At 62.9% G+C, this 18,786-nt stretch overlaps 1 protein-coding gene across 2 annotated transcripts in view; it reads right to left on the bottom strand.

Annotated features, from left to right (window-relative positions):
- Nucleotides 1-18,395, bottom strand: part of CELSR2 (cadherin EGF LAG seven-pass G-type receptor 2) — a 23,935-nt gene extending 5,540 nt beyond the window's left edge. For both annotated transcript variants that reach the window (XM_045291822.1, XM_045291821.1), the window contains exons 1-21: nt 15,491-18,395; nt 10,425-11,072; nt 8,437-8,659; nt 7,970-8,085; nt 7,795-7,883; nt 7,060-7,217; nt 5,930-6,093; nt 5,664-5,789; nt 5,133-5,299; nt 4,587-4,874; nt 4,309-4,483; nt 3,806-3,947; nt 3,584-3,704; nt 2,914-3,097; nt 2,660-2,761; nt 1,865-1,959; nt 1,481-1,690; nt 864-1,047; nt 654-782; nt 393-573; nt 141-308 (exon numbers count right to left, since the gene is read on the bottom strand). In XM_045291822.1, the coding sequence (XP_045147757.1) occupies nt 141-308; nt 393-573; nt 654-782; nt 864-1,047; nt 1,481-1,690; nt 1,865-1,959; nt 2,660-2,761; nt 2,914-3,097; nt 3,584-3,704; nt 3,806-3,947; nt 4,309-4,483; nt 4,587-4,874; nt 5,133-5,299; nt 5,664-5,789; nt 5,930-6,093; nt 7,060-7,217; nt 7,795-7,883; nt 7,970-8,085; nt 8,437-8,659; nt 10,425-11,072; nt 15,491-18,302 (6,482 nt within the window). In that variant the 5' untranslated portion in view covers nt 18,303-18,395. The remainder of the gene's footprint in view (nt 1-140; nt 309-392; nt 574-653; nt 783-863; nt 1,048-1,480; nt 1,691-1,864; nt 1,960-2,659; nt 2,762-2,913; nt 3,098-3,583; nt 3,705-3,805; nt 3,948-4,308; nt 4,484-4,586; nt 4,875-5,132; nt 5,300-5,663; nt 5,790-5,929; nt 6,094-7,059; nt 7,218-7,794; nt 7,884-7,969; nt 8,086-8,436; nt 8,660-10,424; nt 11,073-15,490) is intronic.
- Between the last annotated feature and the right edge of the window lie 391 nt (nt 18,396-18,786).

The following is an 18,786-nucleotide window of genomic DNA, read 5'->3' on the forward strand; positions in this document are numbered from 1 at the left end:
GGAGCAGGGGGACCGGGCGGGCGGGGCAGGGGTCAGAGGAAGGTGGGGACAGGGCGGGGCAGGGGTGGAGCAGGGGGACAGGGTGGCGAGGGACAGGGGCCGGCGGAGTATGGTGGGGGTGGGGCGGGCTAGCTGCTCACAGGATGGAATGGTTCCAGAAGACGCAGATGGGCTTGGTGCGTTCCTCGGTCTCCAGCAGCCGGAACTGCACGGTGACGGGCTTGTCCAGGGCTCGGGGCAGCAGCTCCTCGTCGTCATGTACGCTGATGCTCACCACGGGTGTGTTGATGATGGGCCGCTTGGGGACTCTGATGGAGGAGGCGGCGCGACAGCCACGTGGTCAGACCCCACCTTCCTCAGGGTGCCCGCACCGCCCGCCTCCCTGCCGCCACCTCAGGCTGCGCTTGTCTGGGTCGTAGTTGTGCGGCAGCAGCCCGGCCAGGGTGCGGTAGATGATGACGCTGGCCACCGCCTCGCCCTGGCTCAGCTCTGGGTGCCGCCGCTGCCGCCGCGCCAGCTCCTCGGGCTCCAGGGCCTCGCCGGGGCCCGCCGGCCGGACCATGGGGGCTGTTTCTGGGGGCAGGAGGCAAGCTGTTAAACCCGGGCTGGGCCGGCCCTCAGGGGTCCCTGCCCGCCCTGCGCCCACCGCTGACCTCTGAAGACGGACTCGGGCAGGATGACGGTGGTCTCCAGGTCCGGGGGCCGCTCCCCACGCAGCGCCTCGTAGCGGGGCAGCTTGGCCCCAGCGAAGTTCCCCTTGTCCAAGCGCACGACAGAGATGACTGGGGAGGAGGGTGGTCCCCGGTCAGGCCACAGAGGCGGGCAGAGCCCCACCACCCCGCCTCCGCGTGGCCACAGCTCACCGATGTTGGGCGTGACGATGGTGAAGGGGCTGAGGTAGGTGTGCCGCATGTTCTGCGCCAGCGCGCTGGCGTAGGCCTCATAGCGCTGCAGCAGCCAGGCTGTGCCGCCCTCCGACTGCTGGATCAGCTCCCAGTGCCGCTTGTTGGCTGCATCCAGGAGGGCGCTGCCCACCCGCAGCAGGTTCTGGGGCCGGTGTGGTCACTGTCATCGCGTACCCTCCCGCCCCTCCACCCCTCCACGGAGCCCCAGCCTGTGCCGGTCACCGCAGCGCCCTACCTGCTGCACACCAGCGCCCATGGGGCGCCACCCCCCCCACCCCACCCCCGTGGGTGTGCATGGGCCCGTTAGCCTTCCTCCCAGACACACTCTGCACATAGCATCCCCAGGCCTGTGCCCCACAGACCAACTCTTCCAGTCCCTAGGCCGGGCCAGGCTGCAGTACAAAAGTACCATTTCCTGTGTACAGCTCGGTGTGAAGAAGGTTGGAAAGAGGGGACCTCAATCACCCAGGTGCTGGGCCAAGCCTTGGTGCCCTCGACCTGGTTGGGAGTGCTCCCCACTCTGCACCCCAGGTCCTGGGCCACTCCACTCCCTGTGACCCCTTGCCCAGGCCCACCTCGGTGAAATGCACGTCCTGCGTGGCAGACAACCCGAAGCCCCGCTGGGCACTCTCGTGGGCCAGCAGCCGGGCGGCCAGCTGGTAAGCCACCCTGACATCGCTGCCGAAGTAGCCGGCTGTGTGCTGCGTGGCGTTGCGCAGGAGAAGGGCCAACCGCTGGGAGCGCCCTGAGTCCAGGCCTGACTCGTTCCGCTGCAGCCGCTCAGCCTAGGGCACCCAGGCCAAGGGGAGGGCAGAACTGGGCCTTAGGAGGGGAGGGAGGTGGCCTTTTGAGGCAGGGGCCCCAGGAGGACAAGGACGGGGGCTCCACAATCCCTCTTCTCAAAGTTGAAGGGGGAACAAAGTGAGATTGGAAAGATGGAGATGAGGGGGTTCACTTACAAAGCCCTTGAGCTCTGAGAAGGTGACTGAGGTGCAGTTGAAGAGGTTTGGGGGGAGCCACCCCCTGTGCTCGTCACAGTGGCGCACAGCGGTTCCTGGGGGTGGAAGCCGGCAGGGCTGGCCTCAGGCACAGACCCAGGAGGACCCTGAGCCTGAGAAGAAGCTGGGCTAACACCTCAGGGACAGCCACACACACACCAGGACCCTGCCCTGCCACTGCCCAGGTAAGACCAGGTGTGTCAAACTAGAGAGCCAAAGCTCCACAAGGTAACGGCTGGGGAGCACAGCGTACCGAGCCTTCTGGCGGCTCTGACACCCCTGCCTGCTCCTGCTGCCCCTCATGCTCTTCTATACCCCGATCACTACCTCAGACTTCTGCCCATTGCCCATCACTGCCCCCCAGATTGAGACCCCTGCTCCTCAGCAGCCTGTCTTTCTGGGAGTGTAACTCCGGTACGAAAGGGTGGGGGGTGTTGATGGAAAGCCTATACAATTGATCCTTGATCCTTGAATCCCTGGTCCCCAGGCCAGGGCTGGCCCAATGCGGGCTCCTGGCCCTTAGTCAGGGACAGGAGGTAAAGAGGTAGGTACCACACAGCAATTGGAGCTGGGGTCAATGAGAGGTGGGGACAGTGAGCCAAAGATGGGTGGAAGACAGGGCTTAGGACCTAGAGGCCAGAAATCAGGATCCAGGCTCTGCATTCAGGGCTGCCTGCCCCTGCCCACTGTTGCTGGTGGCCCCTTGGCCCTCAGTGGGTCTTCCCTATGGTGCCACCACAGGCCTTGAGCACCTACCAAAGGAGCCCCTGGGGCAGGGGGCTGCAGCGGGCAGGCCGAAGCGGGTCCGGGGCCACCAGATCCCAGCCTCAATGGCCCGAGGGCAGCTGTCATAATTCACTGTAAGGGAGAAGACAGGGTCACCCAGGAGCAGCACCCCCTCTGCAGCTCCGCCCCAGCCCTCCCGGCATGCCCAGGCCTGCACCCAGCCCTGCTCCCTGCCTCCCAGGGGCACAGCAGGGAGGGCCGCCTACCTGTCCTGGGATCCCTACCTTCACAGCCATTGGTGGTGACTTCAGCGAAAGGGTTGTCACAGCGGTCACACTGGCGCCCGATGACGCCTGGCTTGCAAGGGCACTGGCCGTCCTCAGGGTCACAGACACGGGACAGGGAGCCCGTGGGGTAGCAGTCACACAGGAGGCAGGTCGGGCTGTCGGGGGGCCGGTAGTGGTTCTCCTGAGAGGGAGGAGGCAGCCAGGCATCACTCAGGTGTAAGCTGTCTCTCCTGGCTGCTTTGGGGGCCTTTAAGCTGTACCCCGCTGCCAAGAGGCTCCCCAACCTCAGCACCCTGCGGGAGTGGTAGTCAGAGTGTAGCAACAGGCAAACCCTCTCACTGACTGCCAGCTAGTCATCGCTGACCAGCAGTGACCCTGGAGGGCAGGGTAGAACTGGCCCCGAGGGTTCCCGAGACGGGCCTATCTTCCTCTGGTGGAGCAGCTGGTGGGTTTCAACTGCTGACCCTGAAGTTAGCAGCCCACATGTACCCACTATACCACCACTGACATGCAAATGAGCCAGAAACCCGGTGATCACTGATTAAATGTTGTCCTGTGCTCCCCGCCCCTCCCAGAGACATGAAGACCAACAACTTTGTCCCCACCCCAGGAGAGCACAGGCAGGCCCTCCCCTGCGCTCCCGGGGAGAGCAGGGCCTGGCTGTCACCTTGCAGTGGCACTCGCCGCTGGTTTTATTGCAGTCCAGGTCGAAGCCTTTGCTGATGTCACAGTTGCACGGGCCGCACATGGGGTGTCCCCACCAGCCACGGGGGCAAGGCTGGTCAATCCTGCAGACAGGAGCCCGGCAGGAGTGAGCTTGCTCTGCCACACCCACCAGAGCCAGGCAGTGGCCCCTCGGGCCAGCTGCCTGCTGCCCTGGCCCACTCACCTGGTCTCACAGTAGTGCCCCAGGTAGTTTGGGGGACACTCGCAGGCATAGCCGTGGGGGGCACTGGGCTTGCGAGCACACACAGATTGGTGCTCGCAGGGGTTCAGGTCACACACGCTAGTGCAGTTGTCACCGTAGTAACCTGGAGAAGGACAAATCCAAACCAAACGCGCTGGACTCACAGCCACCCTACGCAGGAGGTCTGAGGCTGCACATCTTGTGGGGAGTAGGCAGTCTCCGCTTTCTCCCACACAGCGGCTGCTGGGTTCAAATGGCTGGCTTTGCAGTTATCAGCCAGCGCCTAACCCACCACATCACGGAGAAGTTCAACGCCCCCTTCCCGCACGCTTTCTCTCTCCCTCCACTCCACCCACAGGAGCATCTGGCAGTGGCTTTGTGCTGTGGGAAGCTCTGAGAGGTGACATGACTGACCTACAGGTCGCTTGGCTGAGCCACAGCACAAGACCCCAGGACCTGCCCCTCCCCGGGGGTCCCCGTCCTACCGGGATCGCAGCTACAGGAGTAGCTGTCCCAGTCATCGCTGCAGTAGCTGTTGGCAGGGCATGGGTTTGAGTCACAGGGGTCTGGCAGGCTGCAGCCGGCCTCCACATTCACTCTCTCCCCTCGGCTCGGATCCAGCGCGCTGGCACCCTCGGGTGTCTCGCTCACGCGCACACCCTGGTGGGAGGTGTGTCAGGGACAGTGGCAGTGTTGGCCCTCAGTGGTACAGCCTCCAGATGGTGGGGGGAGGGGTGGGGGAGGGGTCAGGAAGTCTGCTCACCTGCAAACAGCCCCGGAAGCCCCGGGTCACACCATTGACCGGCCCAGGCACTCCACCCACCGTGATGTTGCTCAGGTGTAGCCCGTGCAGCCGGGGCCCCAGGTTGCCCTCTGACCGCTGCTGCCCGTAGTCAAAGGACAGGACAGCATGGCCGGGCCCCCCATTGGCTCCCAGGGCCAGCTGTGCATGGTGCCAGTCCCCGTCATTGGCGCGGCCCGGGTCCAGCTGGAGAGACGAGGCCTGAAGCCCAGTGCCCTCCACGCTCAGCACCACGTGGCCCTCCCGAAGCTGGACCAGAAGGAAAGAAGGGCCACCTTAGTTTGCTCTACACTCAGCCCGCTGTCCCCTTTGCTGGACCACGCTGCAGTCCAGATGAGGCCCGAGAGGAAAGTGTTATCTCCTCTGGGGCCAACAGATGGCAGCATTTAACCACCAAACCGACCCAGCGGCCTCCCCCGGGTCCCCGCCCAACTCTTCAGTCCAGCTTCCTGGAGGCCACGCCCCCAAGCCAGCAGCCCATTCCCCCCGCCCCCATGGTCGGCGCACCTGCAGGGTGATGGTGCTGCGCCCTCTGGTGACGGCCTGAAACAGGACACCGTTGGCCTGGCGCGTGCGGAACATGAGGCTGAGGTGCCAGGGTTGGGAGATGGGCAGTGAGAGGCCATGCCAGGCCACCATGCTGCTGCCCAGGAAGCGCTGCGGATTGGCCATTTCTGGGGGGGTGCGAGGGGGAGCGGGGTTGGGCGGGACAGATCCAGAATGGCTCTGAAGGATGTCGCAGCTGATGCCCAGGAGGTATGATGCCGTGATGCCAGTGCCATGGAAGGCGGGCACCGCCTCTGAGTGCCCCGCCCTCGAGCCCATTTACCTACCCTGGGCCCACCCCACACTGTGCCCAGGCCTGCCTCTCACTGGGCCCTTTGTCTCCCGTGCTGCCCTCTTAGGGCTCTGCCCAGACCTGCTTTTCCACCCACAGCTAGTGGCTAGGCCTTGCCCGATGCTGTCCAGACCCTGCCTGTGCTCCTACTGTGGTTGACAGCTACCAAAGCCCGGCCCCTGAGGGCAGCCCCCACCTACCTTGGGCACAGCTCTTGCCCCCGAAGCCCAGGGGGCACTCACAGCTGAACGCATCCCACTGGTTCACACAGGTGCCCCCGTTGTGGCAGGTGTTGCTGTCACACACATTCTTTTTGGCTGGGCAGCCTGAAACAGAGAGAGGGGGCTCAGGAAACCCCGGGGCAGTGACCAGAGGGGCCTTTGAGACCCCTGCCTGCCAGGCATGGCCTCTCCTCCCTGCAGTGGGGCCTGGCCTTGCCCCCATTCCCCACCCCCCAACCCCGTACCAGGCACGGTGCCATTGTTGGCGATGAAGTCAGCCATGTCCACATGCCGGCTGTCCACCTGCAGGTTCCGAATGCAGCCCACAAAATGCCGCATCCGCACAGGGAAGCTCTCAGGCAGGTCGGGCACCCCACCCAGCAGCAGGGGCCCTGTCAGATCCAGAGACCTCGGGAGCAAAAAAAAACGGCGACAGCATGAGGGAGGGGCACACTGCTCCTGGCTCATCCTGCTCCTGGTGCCAGCTGCCAGCAAGGGGTTGCAGGGCAGTACCAGGGAAGGGGGACCTCCCCAGCCTGGAGCTGTTCTCAACACGGAACTTGCCCCTTCCCCAGGCTGCGCTGCCAGGCCTTGCTCAGATGCCTCAATCTCACCTCCCCAGAGGCCTGAGGGGAAGCTGAGGATCACAGAGAGGGGAGACCCATCTGGGTTGGCCCACACTTCTGAGCTCCCTAAAGCCTCCTCTCTACACCGGGGGTGGGGAAACATCTGGCCCACGTGCTATGTAAGGCCCACAAAATCATCATGACCAGCTAACATCACAGCAGTGCCAACCACCACATTCTAAAGCCAAACCCAAAGTCAATGCCATCCAGTCACTTCTGACTCATAGCGATGCTGTCAGATAGAGCACAATGACCCCTGTGGGGTTCCGAGACTGTAACTCTTTATGGGAATAGCATGCCTCGTCTTCTTCCTGCAGAGCAGCTGGTGGTTTTAAACTGCTGACCAAGAGGTTAGCAGCCCAGCCCTACACCACCAGGGCTCCTCTATCACATGCCAAAAAACTCACTGCCATTGAGTACATCCTGACTCACCTCGACAGTATAGGACAGGGTAGAACTGCCCCTGTGGGTTTCCAAGACTGTAAGTCTATGGGAGTAGAAAGCCTCATCCTTTCCCTCTGAGGCTGGTAGTTTCAAACTGCTGACCATGCAGCCCAATATGGAACCACTACGCCACCAGGGCTCCTCCATCGCATGAGGGGTGAGCTGATGAACTGTTTGACCAATTCAGCCTGGGTATGGTGTCCTAAATACCCAAGGCCCTTGGCAGAACGGTTCCCCACCTGTGCTCTACACCTTCCGTCCCTGGCTGGCTCTGCCCCCACCCCATCCCAGGTCCTCTTGCTCACTTCTTGCTGCCACCTTGGGTGCCCTGGGCAGCACAGGAATAGTTGCCCAGCACAGCTCCGAAGCGCAGGGCCACCCCTGTGTCACAGTCATCCACGGTCACAACAGCCACCTTCTGCTCGGATGGGCCCTGCGGGAGCCCTGTCTGGCCCAACAGCGGCTGTGGACAGGAAAGAGGGGAAGGAAGAGAAAGGGTGGGCAGGGGCCCGCCAGGTGCATGGGCCAGGCAGCCAGACACGAGTCATGTATGCTGACTCACACGGGGCATGTATGCAGACAGCCCACATGCACACCCCGGGACTTCCGCTCAAGCGACCTCTCAACATCCACCCCGGCCTGTCCCCGCCTAATGAGCGGGGCGAGCCGGGCGCTGCTCAGGGGGTGGGATGCCCCAAGAAGACGGCAAGTGTTCGCGCCTCACTCTAGCGGAAGTGCCATGCCCAGTGCCCAGCGCCCAGCGCTGCCTGAGGCAATGGCTCCCAGGTCTGCGTGGAGGGGAGCACCTGAGTCCGAAGACATGAACCCCTTGTCATCAAGTCACTTCTAACTCAGGGCCACTCCATGGGACCGACCGAGTAGATCTGCCCCGAGGGGCCCAAAGCTGTTTCTCCAGGGAGGCCGCCTGCCCCATCTCTCCTGCAGGGCGGCTGGGGGTCAAGTTGGCAGCCAAGTGAGCCTCCTGGGCTCCCTGAGTCAAGACTGCAGCCCTCCCGTCCTCTGGCCCCTCTCACACCCACCTTGTTGTAGTACTTCAGCTGCACCGTGTGCCACTGGCCGTCACTGACCCCCCCTGGCACGAATGGGGACACGGTGGTGGTTGATTCCCCTGGGGAAAAGATGGGTGAGCTGGGACCCCGGCTGGGCTGGGCTGGCTCGGGGGAGGGGTCGGAAGGTCCTGCAGTGGGGGCTCACCTGCAGAGAAGGTGAGCTGGACCTGCTCCTGGATGACCTCGAGGGCTACAAAGTCGTGCTTCTCATTGAAGCGCCCGTTGTACAGCAGCAGCCCGTCCCGCTCCTTCGTGGCAAACCTGATGGGGGCCGGGCAGAGGGCAGGGATTGGGGCACCCATAGGGACCCTGGCACCCAGCACCTGCACCAACCCAGGGCTCTTCAGAGGGCTAGCACCTCCACACCTCCACCTCGAGGTGCCAAGGTGATGGGTCCTGGTGGGAAATGGACCCAAACCCAGACCCTGGCCTCCCTACTCTCCACCCTCGAAGGCGGAGAGGTCAGGGAGTGGGAAGCAGAGCCTCGGGAGGTGGGGACATCGGCTGCACTCAGCACCTCAGGGCTCTGCCAACAATCTGTCCAGAGGCCTCCCCGGATCTTCCCCCTGGGCTCCCACCTGCACCCCTGCCCCTCAGAGCTCAGCCACTCACGAGAGGGCCACGGTGAAGTGGAAGCGCTGGCGCAGGCCCCGGAAGGTGATGAAGGAGCGAGCTGGGAAGCTGCGTGTGGTGACCTGGCAGTAGGGCTTCTCAAAGTCTCCAGATGGGCAGTCGCACTTGAAGCCCCCCACAAGCAGGTTGACACAGGTGCCCCCATTTTTGCAGACACGTGGGGTGCAGCGGCCTGAGCGGGCGCTCACCTCACAGTGCTCACCTGGACAAGAGGAGGGGCCAGTGAGTACTAGGCACCCAGGGAGGGGTGCCAGCGATGCCCACGCGACAGCCCTGAGATCCCCTCTCTGAAATCCGTGTGACCCTAGCTCTGGTGCTGTCGGGCCAGCTCACTGTTCCTGTCACCACAGGCCTACACACCGATCCCCGGGCCACGCCTGGGACCTCAGATCTACAAGCTGGGGGCTGTTCAGCCCCTGCAGGGGTGACTGTGCTGCAGACAGCCCCCTCCCTCCCTGCTCCCTTTCCCCTCCCCTTCCTCCCATTGGCGCCTTTGTCCCTGTCATGTCAGATACCAGATCAGTGTCCATCCCCAGGGATGGGAGCAGACTTCTACTTTGATTTGGCTGAGTTATGGGGAGGTAGGGGACAGAAGATGAGGGCCGCCCCCAAGCATAAGGAGCTTCCACCAAGACATCTGAGCCCTGGAGTCCAGATGAAGGGCCTCTGTGTACTTGGAAGATGCTCAGAGAGAGACTGAGTCCCCGAAGCAGTTGCTGCAGGAGCTGAAAATGCCACCACCAGATGGGAAAATCTACCGCCTTCTCGCTCTCACGATTCCCAGATTCTAGAGATAGGTTCTCAGCTCCTCTGTGCCTAGTGACTGGCTCTTGTTTCCATGGAAACTGTTGTTCGCCTACTCTAAGCCCCCCCCCCCACTCCCCTCCCCATCCTTCTGGACAAAGACTCCCCCACCCAGCCCCTCCCCCCGCTTGCCCCTGCTTGCCCCTCCCCCCCAGCAGAGAGGAGGCAAGTCAGGCAAGTTCTGGGCAGCAGAGAAAGCAGTGGGGTCTGCCTACTCCGCCCTAAGATTGTTCGCAGGGCCTGTGGGGCCTCCGGATCCATCACAGGAAATGAGAAGGGGGTGTCTTAAGGAAAAGCGGGGGCCTGAAGGGTGGTGCTCAGCAGCAGAGCAGAATTGGCGGGGTTCTAGAGAGAGGCTGGGGATAGGGACCCCCAGTCACACACCACCAACAGGGAGGTCTCCTGGCCAGGACCCTCTTTGCCTGCACCTGGGCAGGGATGGGGCTATTCTGCCCAGGGCGATACAGGTGCAGGGACCTTCTGGAACATCCAGTCTATCCTTTCACCCCAAGCTCTCTGATGGCCTTCGTTCCTCTCCCCTGGCCACAGCTCCCAAGGGGGAAGGCCGAGTTGCGGCTCAGCCGCACTCAGCAGGGTGTGAGCTGCGGCCTGGACAAAGCGCCACCCTCAGCGGCCCCTGGAATCAGGGCTAACACGCTGCTACACTCATTAGTTCGTGCCCACAGCCAAACTGCAGCATGATCCCTTTTTCCAACAACGAGGCACAGAGAGGCTATGCTAACAGGTACAACGTCACACAGCCGCAAAGCAGCCAAGCTGAGCTATCTATCAATCCAAGCCGATTGGCTCCCAGGCAGCCTCTGACCTAGCCCTGCTTTCCTCATGAAAACAGGTCGCCCTGGAGTCAGTGGGACACAGGGCGACCCCATGTACATCAGTCAGAGCAGCACGGTGCCCCCAAGGTGTTTTGATGGCTGAGTATTTCCTCCAAGATGCCTCTTGGGGAGGACAAGAATCTAGCTTTTTGGGTTGCCGGCGTATTCACAAGTTTGCGCCATCCAAGGACGCCTGGGTCACCAGGTAATTGAGCGAGCAGGATGTGTGGAGGGACATCGCAGGCGCTACGTTGATAGATCACTCAATCTGTGTCTGCGCCACTGCGAAAGCCCACCGCGAGCGCCCCGGCTCCCCCCCTTACTCACCTGTGTAGCCGTCGCGGCAGAGGCAGGTGTAGCCGCCCTCGTGGCTGCGGCAGCGCCCGTGGGCCCCGCAGGGCCGGGAGTAGCAGAGGTCCACCTCGGTCTCGCAGTAGTCGCCCGTGAAGCCGGGCGGGCAGCGGCAGCGCAGCCCCCCGACGGGGTGGATGGGCCGGAAGAGCACGGAGGAGGAGGCGATGAAGGGCGCCGAGGAGTCGAAGCGCAGCACCGACACGCAGCGCATGTAGTTCTCGCAGGGCTCGCGCAGGCAGATGTTGTCGTCGAAGGGCAGCACGCGCTGCGCAGAGATGGCCGTCAGCAGGCTGCGGTTGAGGTACAGGCGCTCCTGCAGGTCCTCGGAGGGCAGGAAGGGCGGCCCGCCACCGGGCCCCGGCGGCTGGCCCACCGACAGGCTCACGTTGAGGATGTGGCCGCCGGGGGCGTCGGTGTCGCGCTGCACGTTGAAGATCACCACGTGGTCTGGGGGCGTGGCCAGCGTGGCGGCCACCGCCTGGATGAACAGCCCCAGCAGCGGCGACAGGAAGCGCTCCGGGGACATGTCCTCCAGGCGCAGCGTGATGCTGTGCGTGAGCATCTCGTCCGTGATGATGGTGACGCGCAGTGCGCACTGGGCTGTCACGCTGTGCACGCCGTCTGCGGGGAGACCAGGCGCTGCATTAGGGCCGGGGTGGGGCTGGGTACACACCCCTGAAGGGGCGGCCCAGAAGGGGTCCCTTGGAAGGTGCTAGAGAGGCTCAGCTCTTCAGAAGTTCTGTTGACACGCCTTTGCACAACAGCTGTGGTGCACGGCCCACCCATGAATGTGTGTGCACCTTTTTCCTTCCCAAGCCCTTTTCCTGTACTGGCGCTGTGTGTGTGTGTGTTTCACTGAGTCCAGAGCACTCTACGTGGTAACCCTCCTTCACCCTGACCCTACCTGTGCACCCCCAAGCCCAGGGAGTGTGCATGGGGGAGCCAACTGGGCCACTGGGAGGAGCCACCCTGTCCCCCTCCCACTGAGCCCTGTGGCTACTTGAGCACAGGCCACTCTCTTCATGGCCATACCCCCACAAAGCATTCTTCCTGCCCAGCCGTCTGGCTGCTGGGGGTGGGCAGCTGTCCACCCCAGGAAATCCGGCTGAGCCACCTCTGCCCGTGGTCACACCACCCTCTCCCTTCAGGTCGGACACAGGGACAGTAAGGGAGGGGGTGGCTAGGGGGAGGGACCAGACTAGGGGCCAGGATCAAAGGGCTGCAGCTGGGGCAGCTCTCACACCACAGTCCCCAGAGCCCCACGCGGTCCTCCTCACCCACCTGGCTCACTGCACTGCACCCAGATGCCGGCCACGCCCCCAGGGCCACACACTCAACGATCAGCAGCTAAGTATTGACCCACACACTACATGTTGTCTCGCTCCGCCCACACGCCCATCGTCAACACCCAGGCTCAGAAATACCACACACACCTGAATGCACGAACACACCAGGGCAGCCGGATTTTCTTTGGCACAAAAGTGAAAGCCGGGAGCCAAAGGGAGGGGGCAGGTGGCTCGGAGTGCTACAAGGGGTGTATCTTCTACATAGGTGTTCAGAGGGCACGGTGCTCTTAGTGTGAATATATCCTGTCGCCACAGTGAAGAACCAGTCTTAAAACCCAGAAGGAGGGGCCCAGATCAGATCTAAAAAGGGACTTTCTAGCCGGGCTCCGGTTCTCTGGGAGTTAAGTTCTTGGCTACTAACTGAGAGGTTGGTGGTTCGAGCCCAGCCTGAGATAGTTTGTAAGAAACTGCCATGGCGGTCTCCTTCCAAAACGTCCCAGACATGAATAATACAACCATGAATATCCCGCCCTGGATACGTCTACTGGGTGGCAAATGGGTCACCGAGAGCCGGGATCAACGCCGCGACAATGGATTGGTTGATTTGTGTGTTTGGTTTTCAGCAGGGATGGGCAGGAGTCAGCCTTTCTGGGATGGGGCAGCTGTAGGAGAAGAAGGAATCTGGAAACAGATTCTGCGTCTGTGCTGTACCCACTTGATGTGGCTGCCTGTCTGGGGCGGCTCTGTTGAGCCCAGGAAGGCTGAAGACCGACACCAATCTGTACCACGCTCTCAGCCTGTAGTCTGCCTGCCCTCCAATCTCCTGGTCTGAGACTGCATGGTCTACTTGCCACTGCATAGGCAGTGCCTTCCTCCCCGATCCACCCAGACACCAGCCCACAGCCCTCCTAACCTTTTAGCCTGCCCTGGACTCACTTCTTCCGGAAAGCCTGCCCAGATTTACAGCCCCAGGCCCTGTGCACCCTCTTTCAGAACCCCTTGCAGGTGGCGTGGTGTTTTTTACATGCTGAGCTGCTAACGGCAAGGTCCGCAGTTCGAAACGACCAGGAGCAAGACAGGGCTTTCTGCTCCTATCAAGAGTTACGGTTTCAGAAACTCACAGGGGCAGTTCTATCCTGCCTCACTGGGTCACTATGAGTTGGCATCAGCTCAATGGCAGTAAGTCTGGTTTATTTTTGCAGGTGCTTAGACCTGGCACGGGGCTCTAGGGTACCTGCTGCATCTGCCCCGAGGTTCCTTGAGGGGCAGAGAGCCGTGCAAGTGCTGTAACCTGCTTGGAGGTGAAGAGGGGCGGTGGCAAGGCCAATGAACATGAGCACCATCCCCGCCTCTCAGTTCTGGGAACCAGTCCCCCTCCCTCTATCCCCCCTTTCCCCGCCAGGCCCCCTAAGCTCCTCTCCCAGCAAGTCTCTGTTGCTTCCCAGCTGGTCCACCATCTGTAGCCACCTGCTCCCCCAGCTATTGTCCCCCATCCCCAACAGTCAACCTACTGGTCTCTCCTGCCTCTTTGCCCTCTCCCTGGCTTGGGCCTGGGTCACCCCAGGTGTGGGGCAATGGTAGGAACAGGGGTGGTAGGTACATTTCCTGGTCAGAAAAGAAAGGGTTAGGATAGGTTTGGGTTTCAGGAAACACCACTGTCCTAAAGCCCAGACAGCCAGACCTGAAAGATTGCCAGGACCCACCGTGGGGCAGAATTCGACCCCAAGCCTCTCCTGCCTGGCAGATGTGCCCGTGGAGGCTGCAGGCTGGGGAGGGACCTGCTGCTGTAAGAATGGCTGAGTGTCCTGGGTCCTAACAGAGACAGGGAGAGGGCCGGCCCTAGCTGAGCCATCTGGCCAGGCTGGGCCAGCTGCAGCCACATGGAGCACAGGAGGAGGAGTTGGACAGAGGGTCTAACACCGAGACCAAACGGGGCAGACAAAGACTCAGAACAAGAGCCAGGCTGGGTAATGGGAGAGAGCGGGAAAGGAGAGGCACTCGGGACATGGGGAGAGAAGGCAGCCTTGGGGGCCTGCATGGGCAGGGAGACAAAGAATTGGAGAAGGGAAACAAAGGGCGGTGGGAGTCAGTTCCCACTCAGCCAGCCTCCCTGAACTTTGAGGTTGCCGTGGTGACTGCCTCCAGGGGTCAGGGCCTTACGGGGAGCGGGGGGGGGGCAGGGAGGCTAGAGCCAAAGGGCTGGCCAAAGCCATCGCAGCTGTCTCTGTCCCGACCCTCCACTCTAGGAGAGCCCAGTCTGGCAGAAGAAGCTCATTTGCCCTGCTCTGAGAGCCCCGCCACATCAGGGCAGGCTCCCCTTTTGTCAGAAAGAGGGAGGGAGAGTCCCTCCCTTTGCACCTCCGCCTGTCCCAGGGCACCCACACAGACAGATCTGAAACACAGGTGCTCTAGCAGCAAGAGCGGCAGAGCCTTGTCCGTGGCCTCCCAGAGCCCACACTTCCTGTATCCGTGTCCCATGGCCAGAGCGGATGGCCAGGAGTGGACTGGTGCCCTGAAGCCCAGCCCGGAGCCTTGTCCCACTCTCGAATGCCCCTCACTCCTCCGGCGGTGGGACCTGCTGAGTTCTAGCCCTCCTTTGCTGGATTTGTCTGAAGGCTGCGCCAACCGCTGGATGGAGCATGGTAACCCGGATCCATCCTCAGAGGGAACAGCTGACCGGGGGCCCCTCAGGTGTGCTGTGGCTCCTTGGTTGTCCCCAGGCCTCCGCTCTCTGGGTTTGGTCTCTTCCTCACCAGTGGAAGAGACAGCACCCGTCCCCACCCCACCCCCACCTTACCTCCCAGCCCTGCTGCCCAGGGAGTCTGCAGGCTAAGCGCTTGGCCAAGCAGCAGGAATGCCCCAGCCTGGGTCCTGGCCAGGCTCCCAGGGCCCTGGGACTTTGCCCTCTCCCCTCCCGGTCAGGTGCCCCAGAGGCATCTGCCCCAGACCCCAGGGATCCTCAGACTCCTCCTGGTACCCACACCCCATTCCCTGAGCCTGAGCCTGAGCCAGTAACAGGCAGGCGGAAGAGGCCTAGGCCTGAGAACAGCCCGGGGACGGCAAGGCGGCCCAGGAGGCCTCAGCCTGCCCCTGGCTTCATCGCGGCCCCTCCCTCAGCCCGGACTCTGAACCAACCGGGCCTCTGACAGTGGGGTCTGTTTGGACAGAGACAATGAGCTCTGGCCTCACTTCCTGCAGGCCCGGCTCTTTTCTGCCCGGAGGGAAAAGAATGTGTGAGACAAAGTCTTCGTCAGTCGGTCTGCGGCCCAGCAGAGGCTCGACTGCAGGGTCCTGACCCCACAGGGCCTGCACGGTGCCCCCCATGACCCTCCGCTCCACCAAAAGGCTAGATGAGATCACAGGAATATCCTGACAGGGCACAGAGGCACCGCTCCCCCTACCCCTGCCCCACTGCCTCTCCTCCACCAAAGGCCTCTCCACCCCTCCCCCAGCGCTCCTGCCCCTGTCTTCCACCCGCCTTTTTTCACAATTCTTGGCAGCCATAGCCAGGGCCGCCGCAGAACGCTTCCCCCAGCACGTCACAGGCTGGTAGGCAGAGGGCAGCCAACCGAAGCAGCCCAGCCCTCCTGAGGCTGGGGCGGCAGGCGGGGCCTGCCCCAGCTGCCAGCATTCCTGGGGCTTATCCCAAGCTGGCTCTTGCCCCCTCCACCTCTGTGCCAGGCACCTGGCCGAGAGGTGGGTCAGCAGTACCTCTCACAACTGCCCAGCTCCTCCCACCAGCCCCTGCCTCACCTGACACCAGCACGCTCATGATGGCCTCCAGGGGCCGGTTGTTATCCAGGGCCCGGCTCAGCCGCAGCTCGCCCGTGGAGGCGTTGAGCAGGACCAGGCTGAGTTCATTGCCCCGCTCGAAGCTGTAGGTCAGGCTGTCGGAGATGTCCGGGTCGTGGGCAGGCACGCGGCCGATGGCGCCGCCAGGGAAGCTGCTGGAGCGGTTGGTGACGTAGTTGTTGAAAAGGATCTCAAAGTTGCCCAGCACAGGGGGGTTGTCATTTCGGTCGAGCAGGCGGACGTGGACTGTAGCCCGGCTCACCAGGGGGGCGGATGTGGCCTGGATGACCAGAACGTACTCGGGCCGGTCCTCGTAGTCCAGGTCCACCAGGGCGGTCAGCTCCCCAGAGAAGATGTCCAGCTGGAAGACCTCGGGGATGTTGCCCTCCACGATCTGGTACATGATCTGGGCGTTGGTGCCTTCATCGGGGTCAGTGGCTGTGACCCGGGCCACGGCCAGGCCGATGGGGCTGTTCTCCTCCACAAACACGTCGAACTCGTCCTGCTCAAAGACCGGGGGGTTGTCGTTCACGTCCAGCACGGTGACCGTCACCTCCATGGGTGTGCGGGCCGGGGGCATCCCCTTGTCCACTGCGTACGCCCGCAGGATGTACTGGGCCACGTTTTCCCGGTCCAGCCTCCGCAGCGTCCGCACAATGCCCGACGTGGACTCCACGATAAAGTCTCCGTCCCCGTCGTCGCCTCCCTGGAAGGTGTAGAAGACCCGGCCGTTGAGGCCGGAGTCTCGGTCAGTGGCCGAGATCTGCAGGACGCTCGTGAAGGGGGGCACGTCCTCATAGACGCTGCCCTGGTAGGAGTCCCGGAGGAACTGGGGGGCGTTGTCATTGACATCGTTCACCAGGATCTCCAGGTAGGTGGTATCGGACTTTTGGGGGATGCCGTTGTCACGGGCCGTGATGGCCAGCGTGTAGGACACCTGGTCCTCGTAGTCCAGCTCGGCCTGGGTGGTGACGGCCCCTGTGTCCGCGTCGATGCGGAACTGGGGGATGCTGTCCTCCATGAAGTAGGTGATGCGGGCGTTCTCGCCGGTGTCCTCGTCCGTCGCGCTGATCAGTACCACCGTGGTACCGGCGGGCCGGTCCTCATTGACGTTCACCGTGTAGTGGGAGCTCTGAAAGACGGGGCGGTGCGTGTTGGCGTCAGTGACGTTGACCACGACCTGCGCTGTGTCCTGGCGCGTGCCATCGGAGGCAGTGACCGCCAGCACATACTGGCGCTCAAGCTTGTAGTCCAGCGGCAAGGCGAGAGACACCAGCCCCCCGCCGCTCTGGCTAGTGATGGAGAAGCGGTTGCGGGTGTTGCCGCTGGTGATCTGGTAGGTGATGACGCTGTGGGCGTCCCGGTCCACGGCGGACACCGTCACCACGCTGGTGCCCACCGCCGCATCCTCGTTGAGCCGCACCGTGTACTCCGGCTGGGTGAAGGTGGGGTTGTTGTCATTGACGTCCAGGACGGTCACGCTGACGCTGGCTGAGGCGGTGAGCGCAGGGCTGCCGTGGTCCCGAGCTTCGACCCCAAAGCTGTAGAAATCGACCTCCTCCCGGTCCAGCTCGGCAGCCACCGAGATCCAGCCCGTGCCATTGTTGATGGCGAAGGGGAAGTCGTGCCCGGCCCCAGCGAGGCGGTATTCCAGGCGGGCATTGTCGCCAGCATCGGCATCGATGGCCTGAACGTGGAGGACCAGGTAGCCCAAAGGGACACTCTCTAGGACAGTGGCCTGGAACGGGGTGCTGACGAAGATGGGGGCATTGTCATTAATATCCAGGACCTGCACTGTCACCAGGCCAGAGACGTTGGAGAGGGGGGGGCGGCCGCCATCCTGTGCCCGCACACGTAGGGTGTACTCCTTGGTCGTCTCATAGTCCAGGGGGCTCACCACATCCAGAGCCCCCGTCTGGGCGTCCAGGTAGAACTGGCCCCGGGCGTTGCCGCTCATGATGCTGTAGTGCACCAGGGCGTTACTGCCCTTGTCCCGATCGGAGGCCGTGACCCGGAGTACTGGGGCCCCTGGGGCCACATCTTCCCGCACTTGGACCACGTAGCGCTTCTCGCTGAACTGGGGGGCATTGTCATTGTCATCCTCCACAGAGAGGAAAACAGCGGCTGTGGTGCTCCGGGGACCTGGGTCTCGACCCTGGTCGCTCGCCTCCACTGTCAACTGATAGGACTCCACCTCTTCCCGGTCCACAGGGCCGCGGGTTCGGATCACCCCAGAGCGAGGGTCAATTTCAAAGACTTCCGAGGGACTGCCTCCGGGACCCTCCAGCAGGCGGTACAGGATGTTGGCATTAGGTGGGGCATCGCCATCGGTGGCCCTGACGGTGAGCACCTCATAGCCCACCTCCAGGTTTTCCCTGAGGCTCTCCTTGTACTCCAGCTGCTCAAAGACAGGGTCGTGGTCGTTGGTGTCTGTCACCAAGATGGTAAGTGTGGCCAGGGCACTGCGGCGGGGCATTCCGTGATCCTGGGCCGTGACCCTGAAGACGTGGGTACTCTTGGTCTCTCGGTCCAGCTCCTCAGCGGTGGTCACAGCACCAGTGATGGGGTCCAGCGAGAAGAAGTGGTTGGAACGGCTGTCAAAGAGGGCATCCATGGTGTACTCTAGCCGGCCGGCCTCGCCCTCATCCGGGTCGATGGCTCGCAGGGAGGCCACAGGGGTACCTGCTGGCTGGTTCTCTGGCACTGTGGCCTGGTAGCTGGGAGGCTGGAACTGGGGTGCTGTATTCACATTCCTTTTTCGACGTCCGCCCATAGACTCTCCAGCTGACTCTTCCCCTGTCCCTTGCCCTGGGGGCTGTGCCAGCCTGCAGGACTGGCATCTCAGCCGTGGGGCCTTTAGGCATGGATGCTCATGGGGCAGGGTGAGCTTTCCCTGTGGAGAGAGGTGGCCTCCAATGCCCAGGAGGCGGCAGCTCCAGGGGCAGCCTTCGGGGGCTGGTGGCAACGGAATGTGGGCCCCAGTTTCTGGACACCAGACCCTCAGGCCATCGTGGTGGGGCACCAAGTGGCCGGTCAGCTCGGTTCCCGAAGCTTTGCAGTGGCTGGTGTACAACCAGAGGTTCGAGGAGGAGGCTGGACAGAGCCAACCTACGGGGTCGCAGGCCGCAGACGAGCCTCTTCCCCCGGGCCCCAGGGAGCGACAGGGCCCCACTTGATCTCCCAGTAGCAGCGGTGGCGGCAGCAGCAGCAGCAATATAAGCGGCAGCGACGTTGGGAAGGAGACGCGAGCGGCCCGG

Source organism: Echinops telfairi, unplaced genomic scaffold (assembly GCF_000313985.2).
Source record: "Echinops telfairi isolate 266 unplaced genomic scaffold, ASM31398v2 ScPeMD7_443;HRSCAF=831, whole genome shotgun sequence".
Classification (NCBI taxonomy): domain Eukaryota; kingdom Metazoa; phylum Chordata; class Mammalia; order Afrosoricida; family Tenrecidae; genus Echinops; species Echinops telfairi.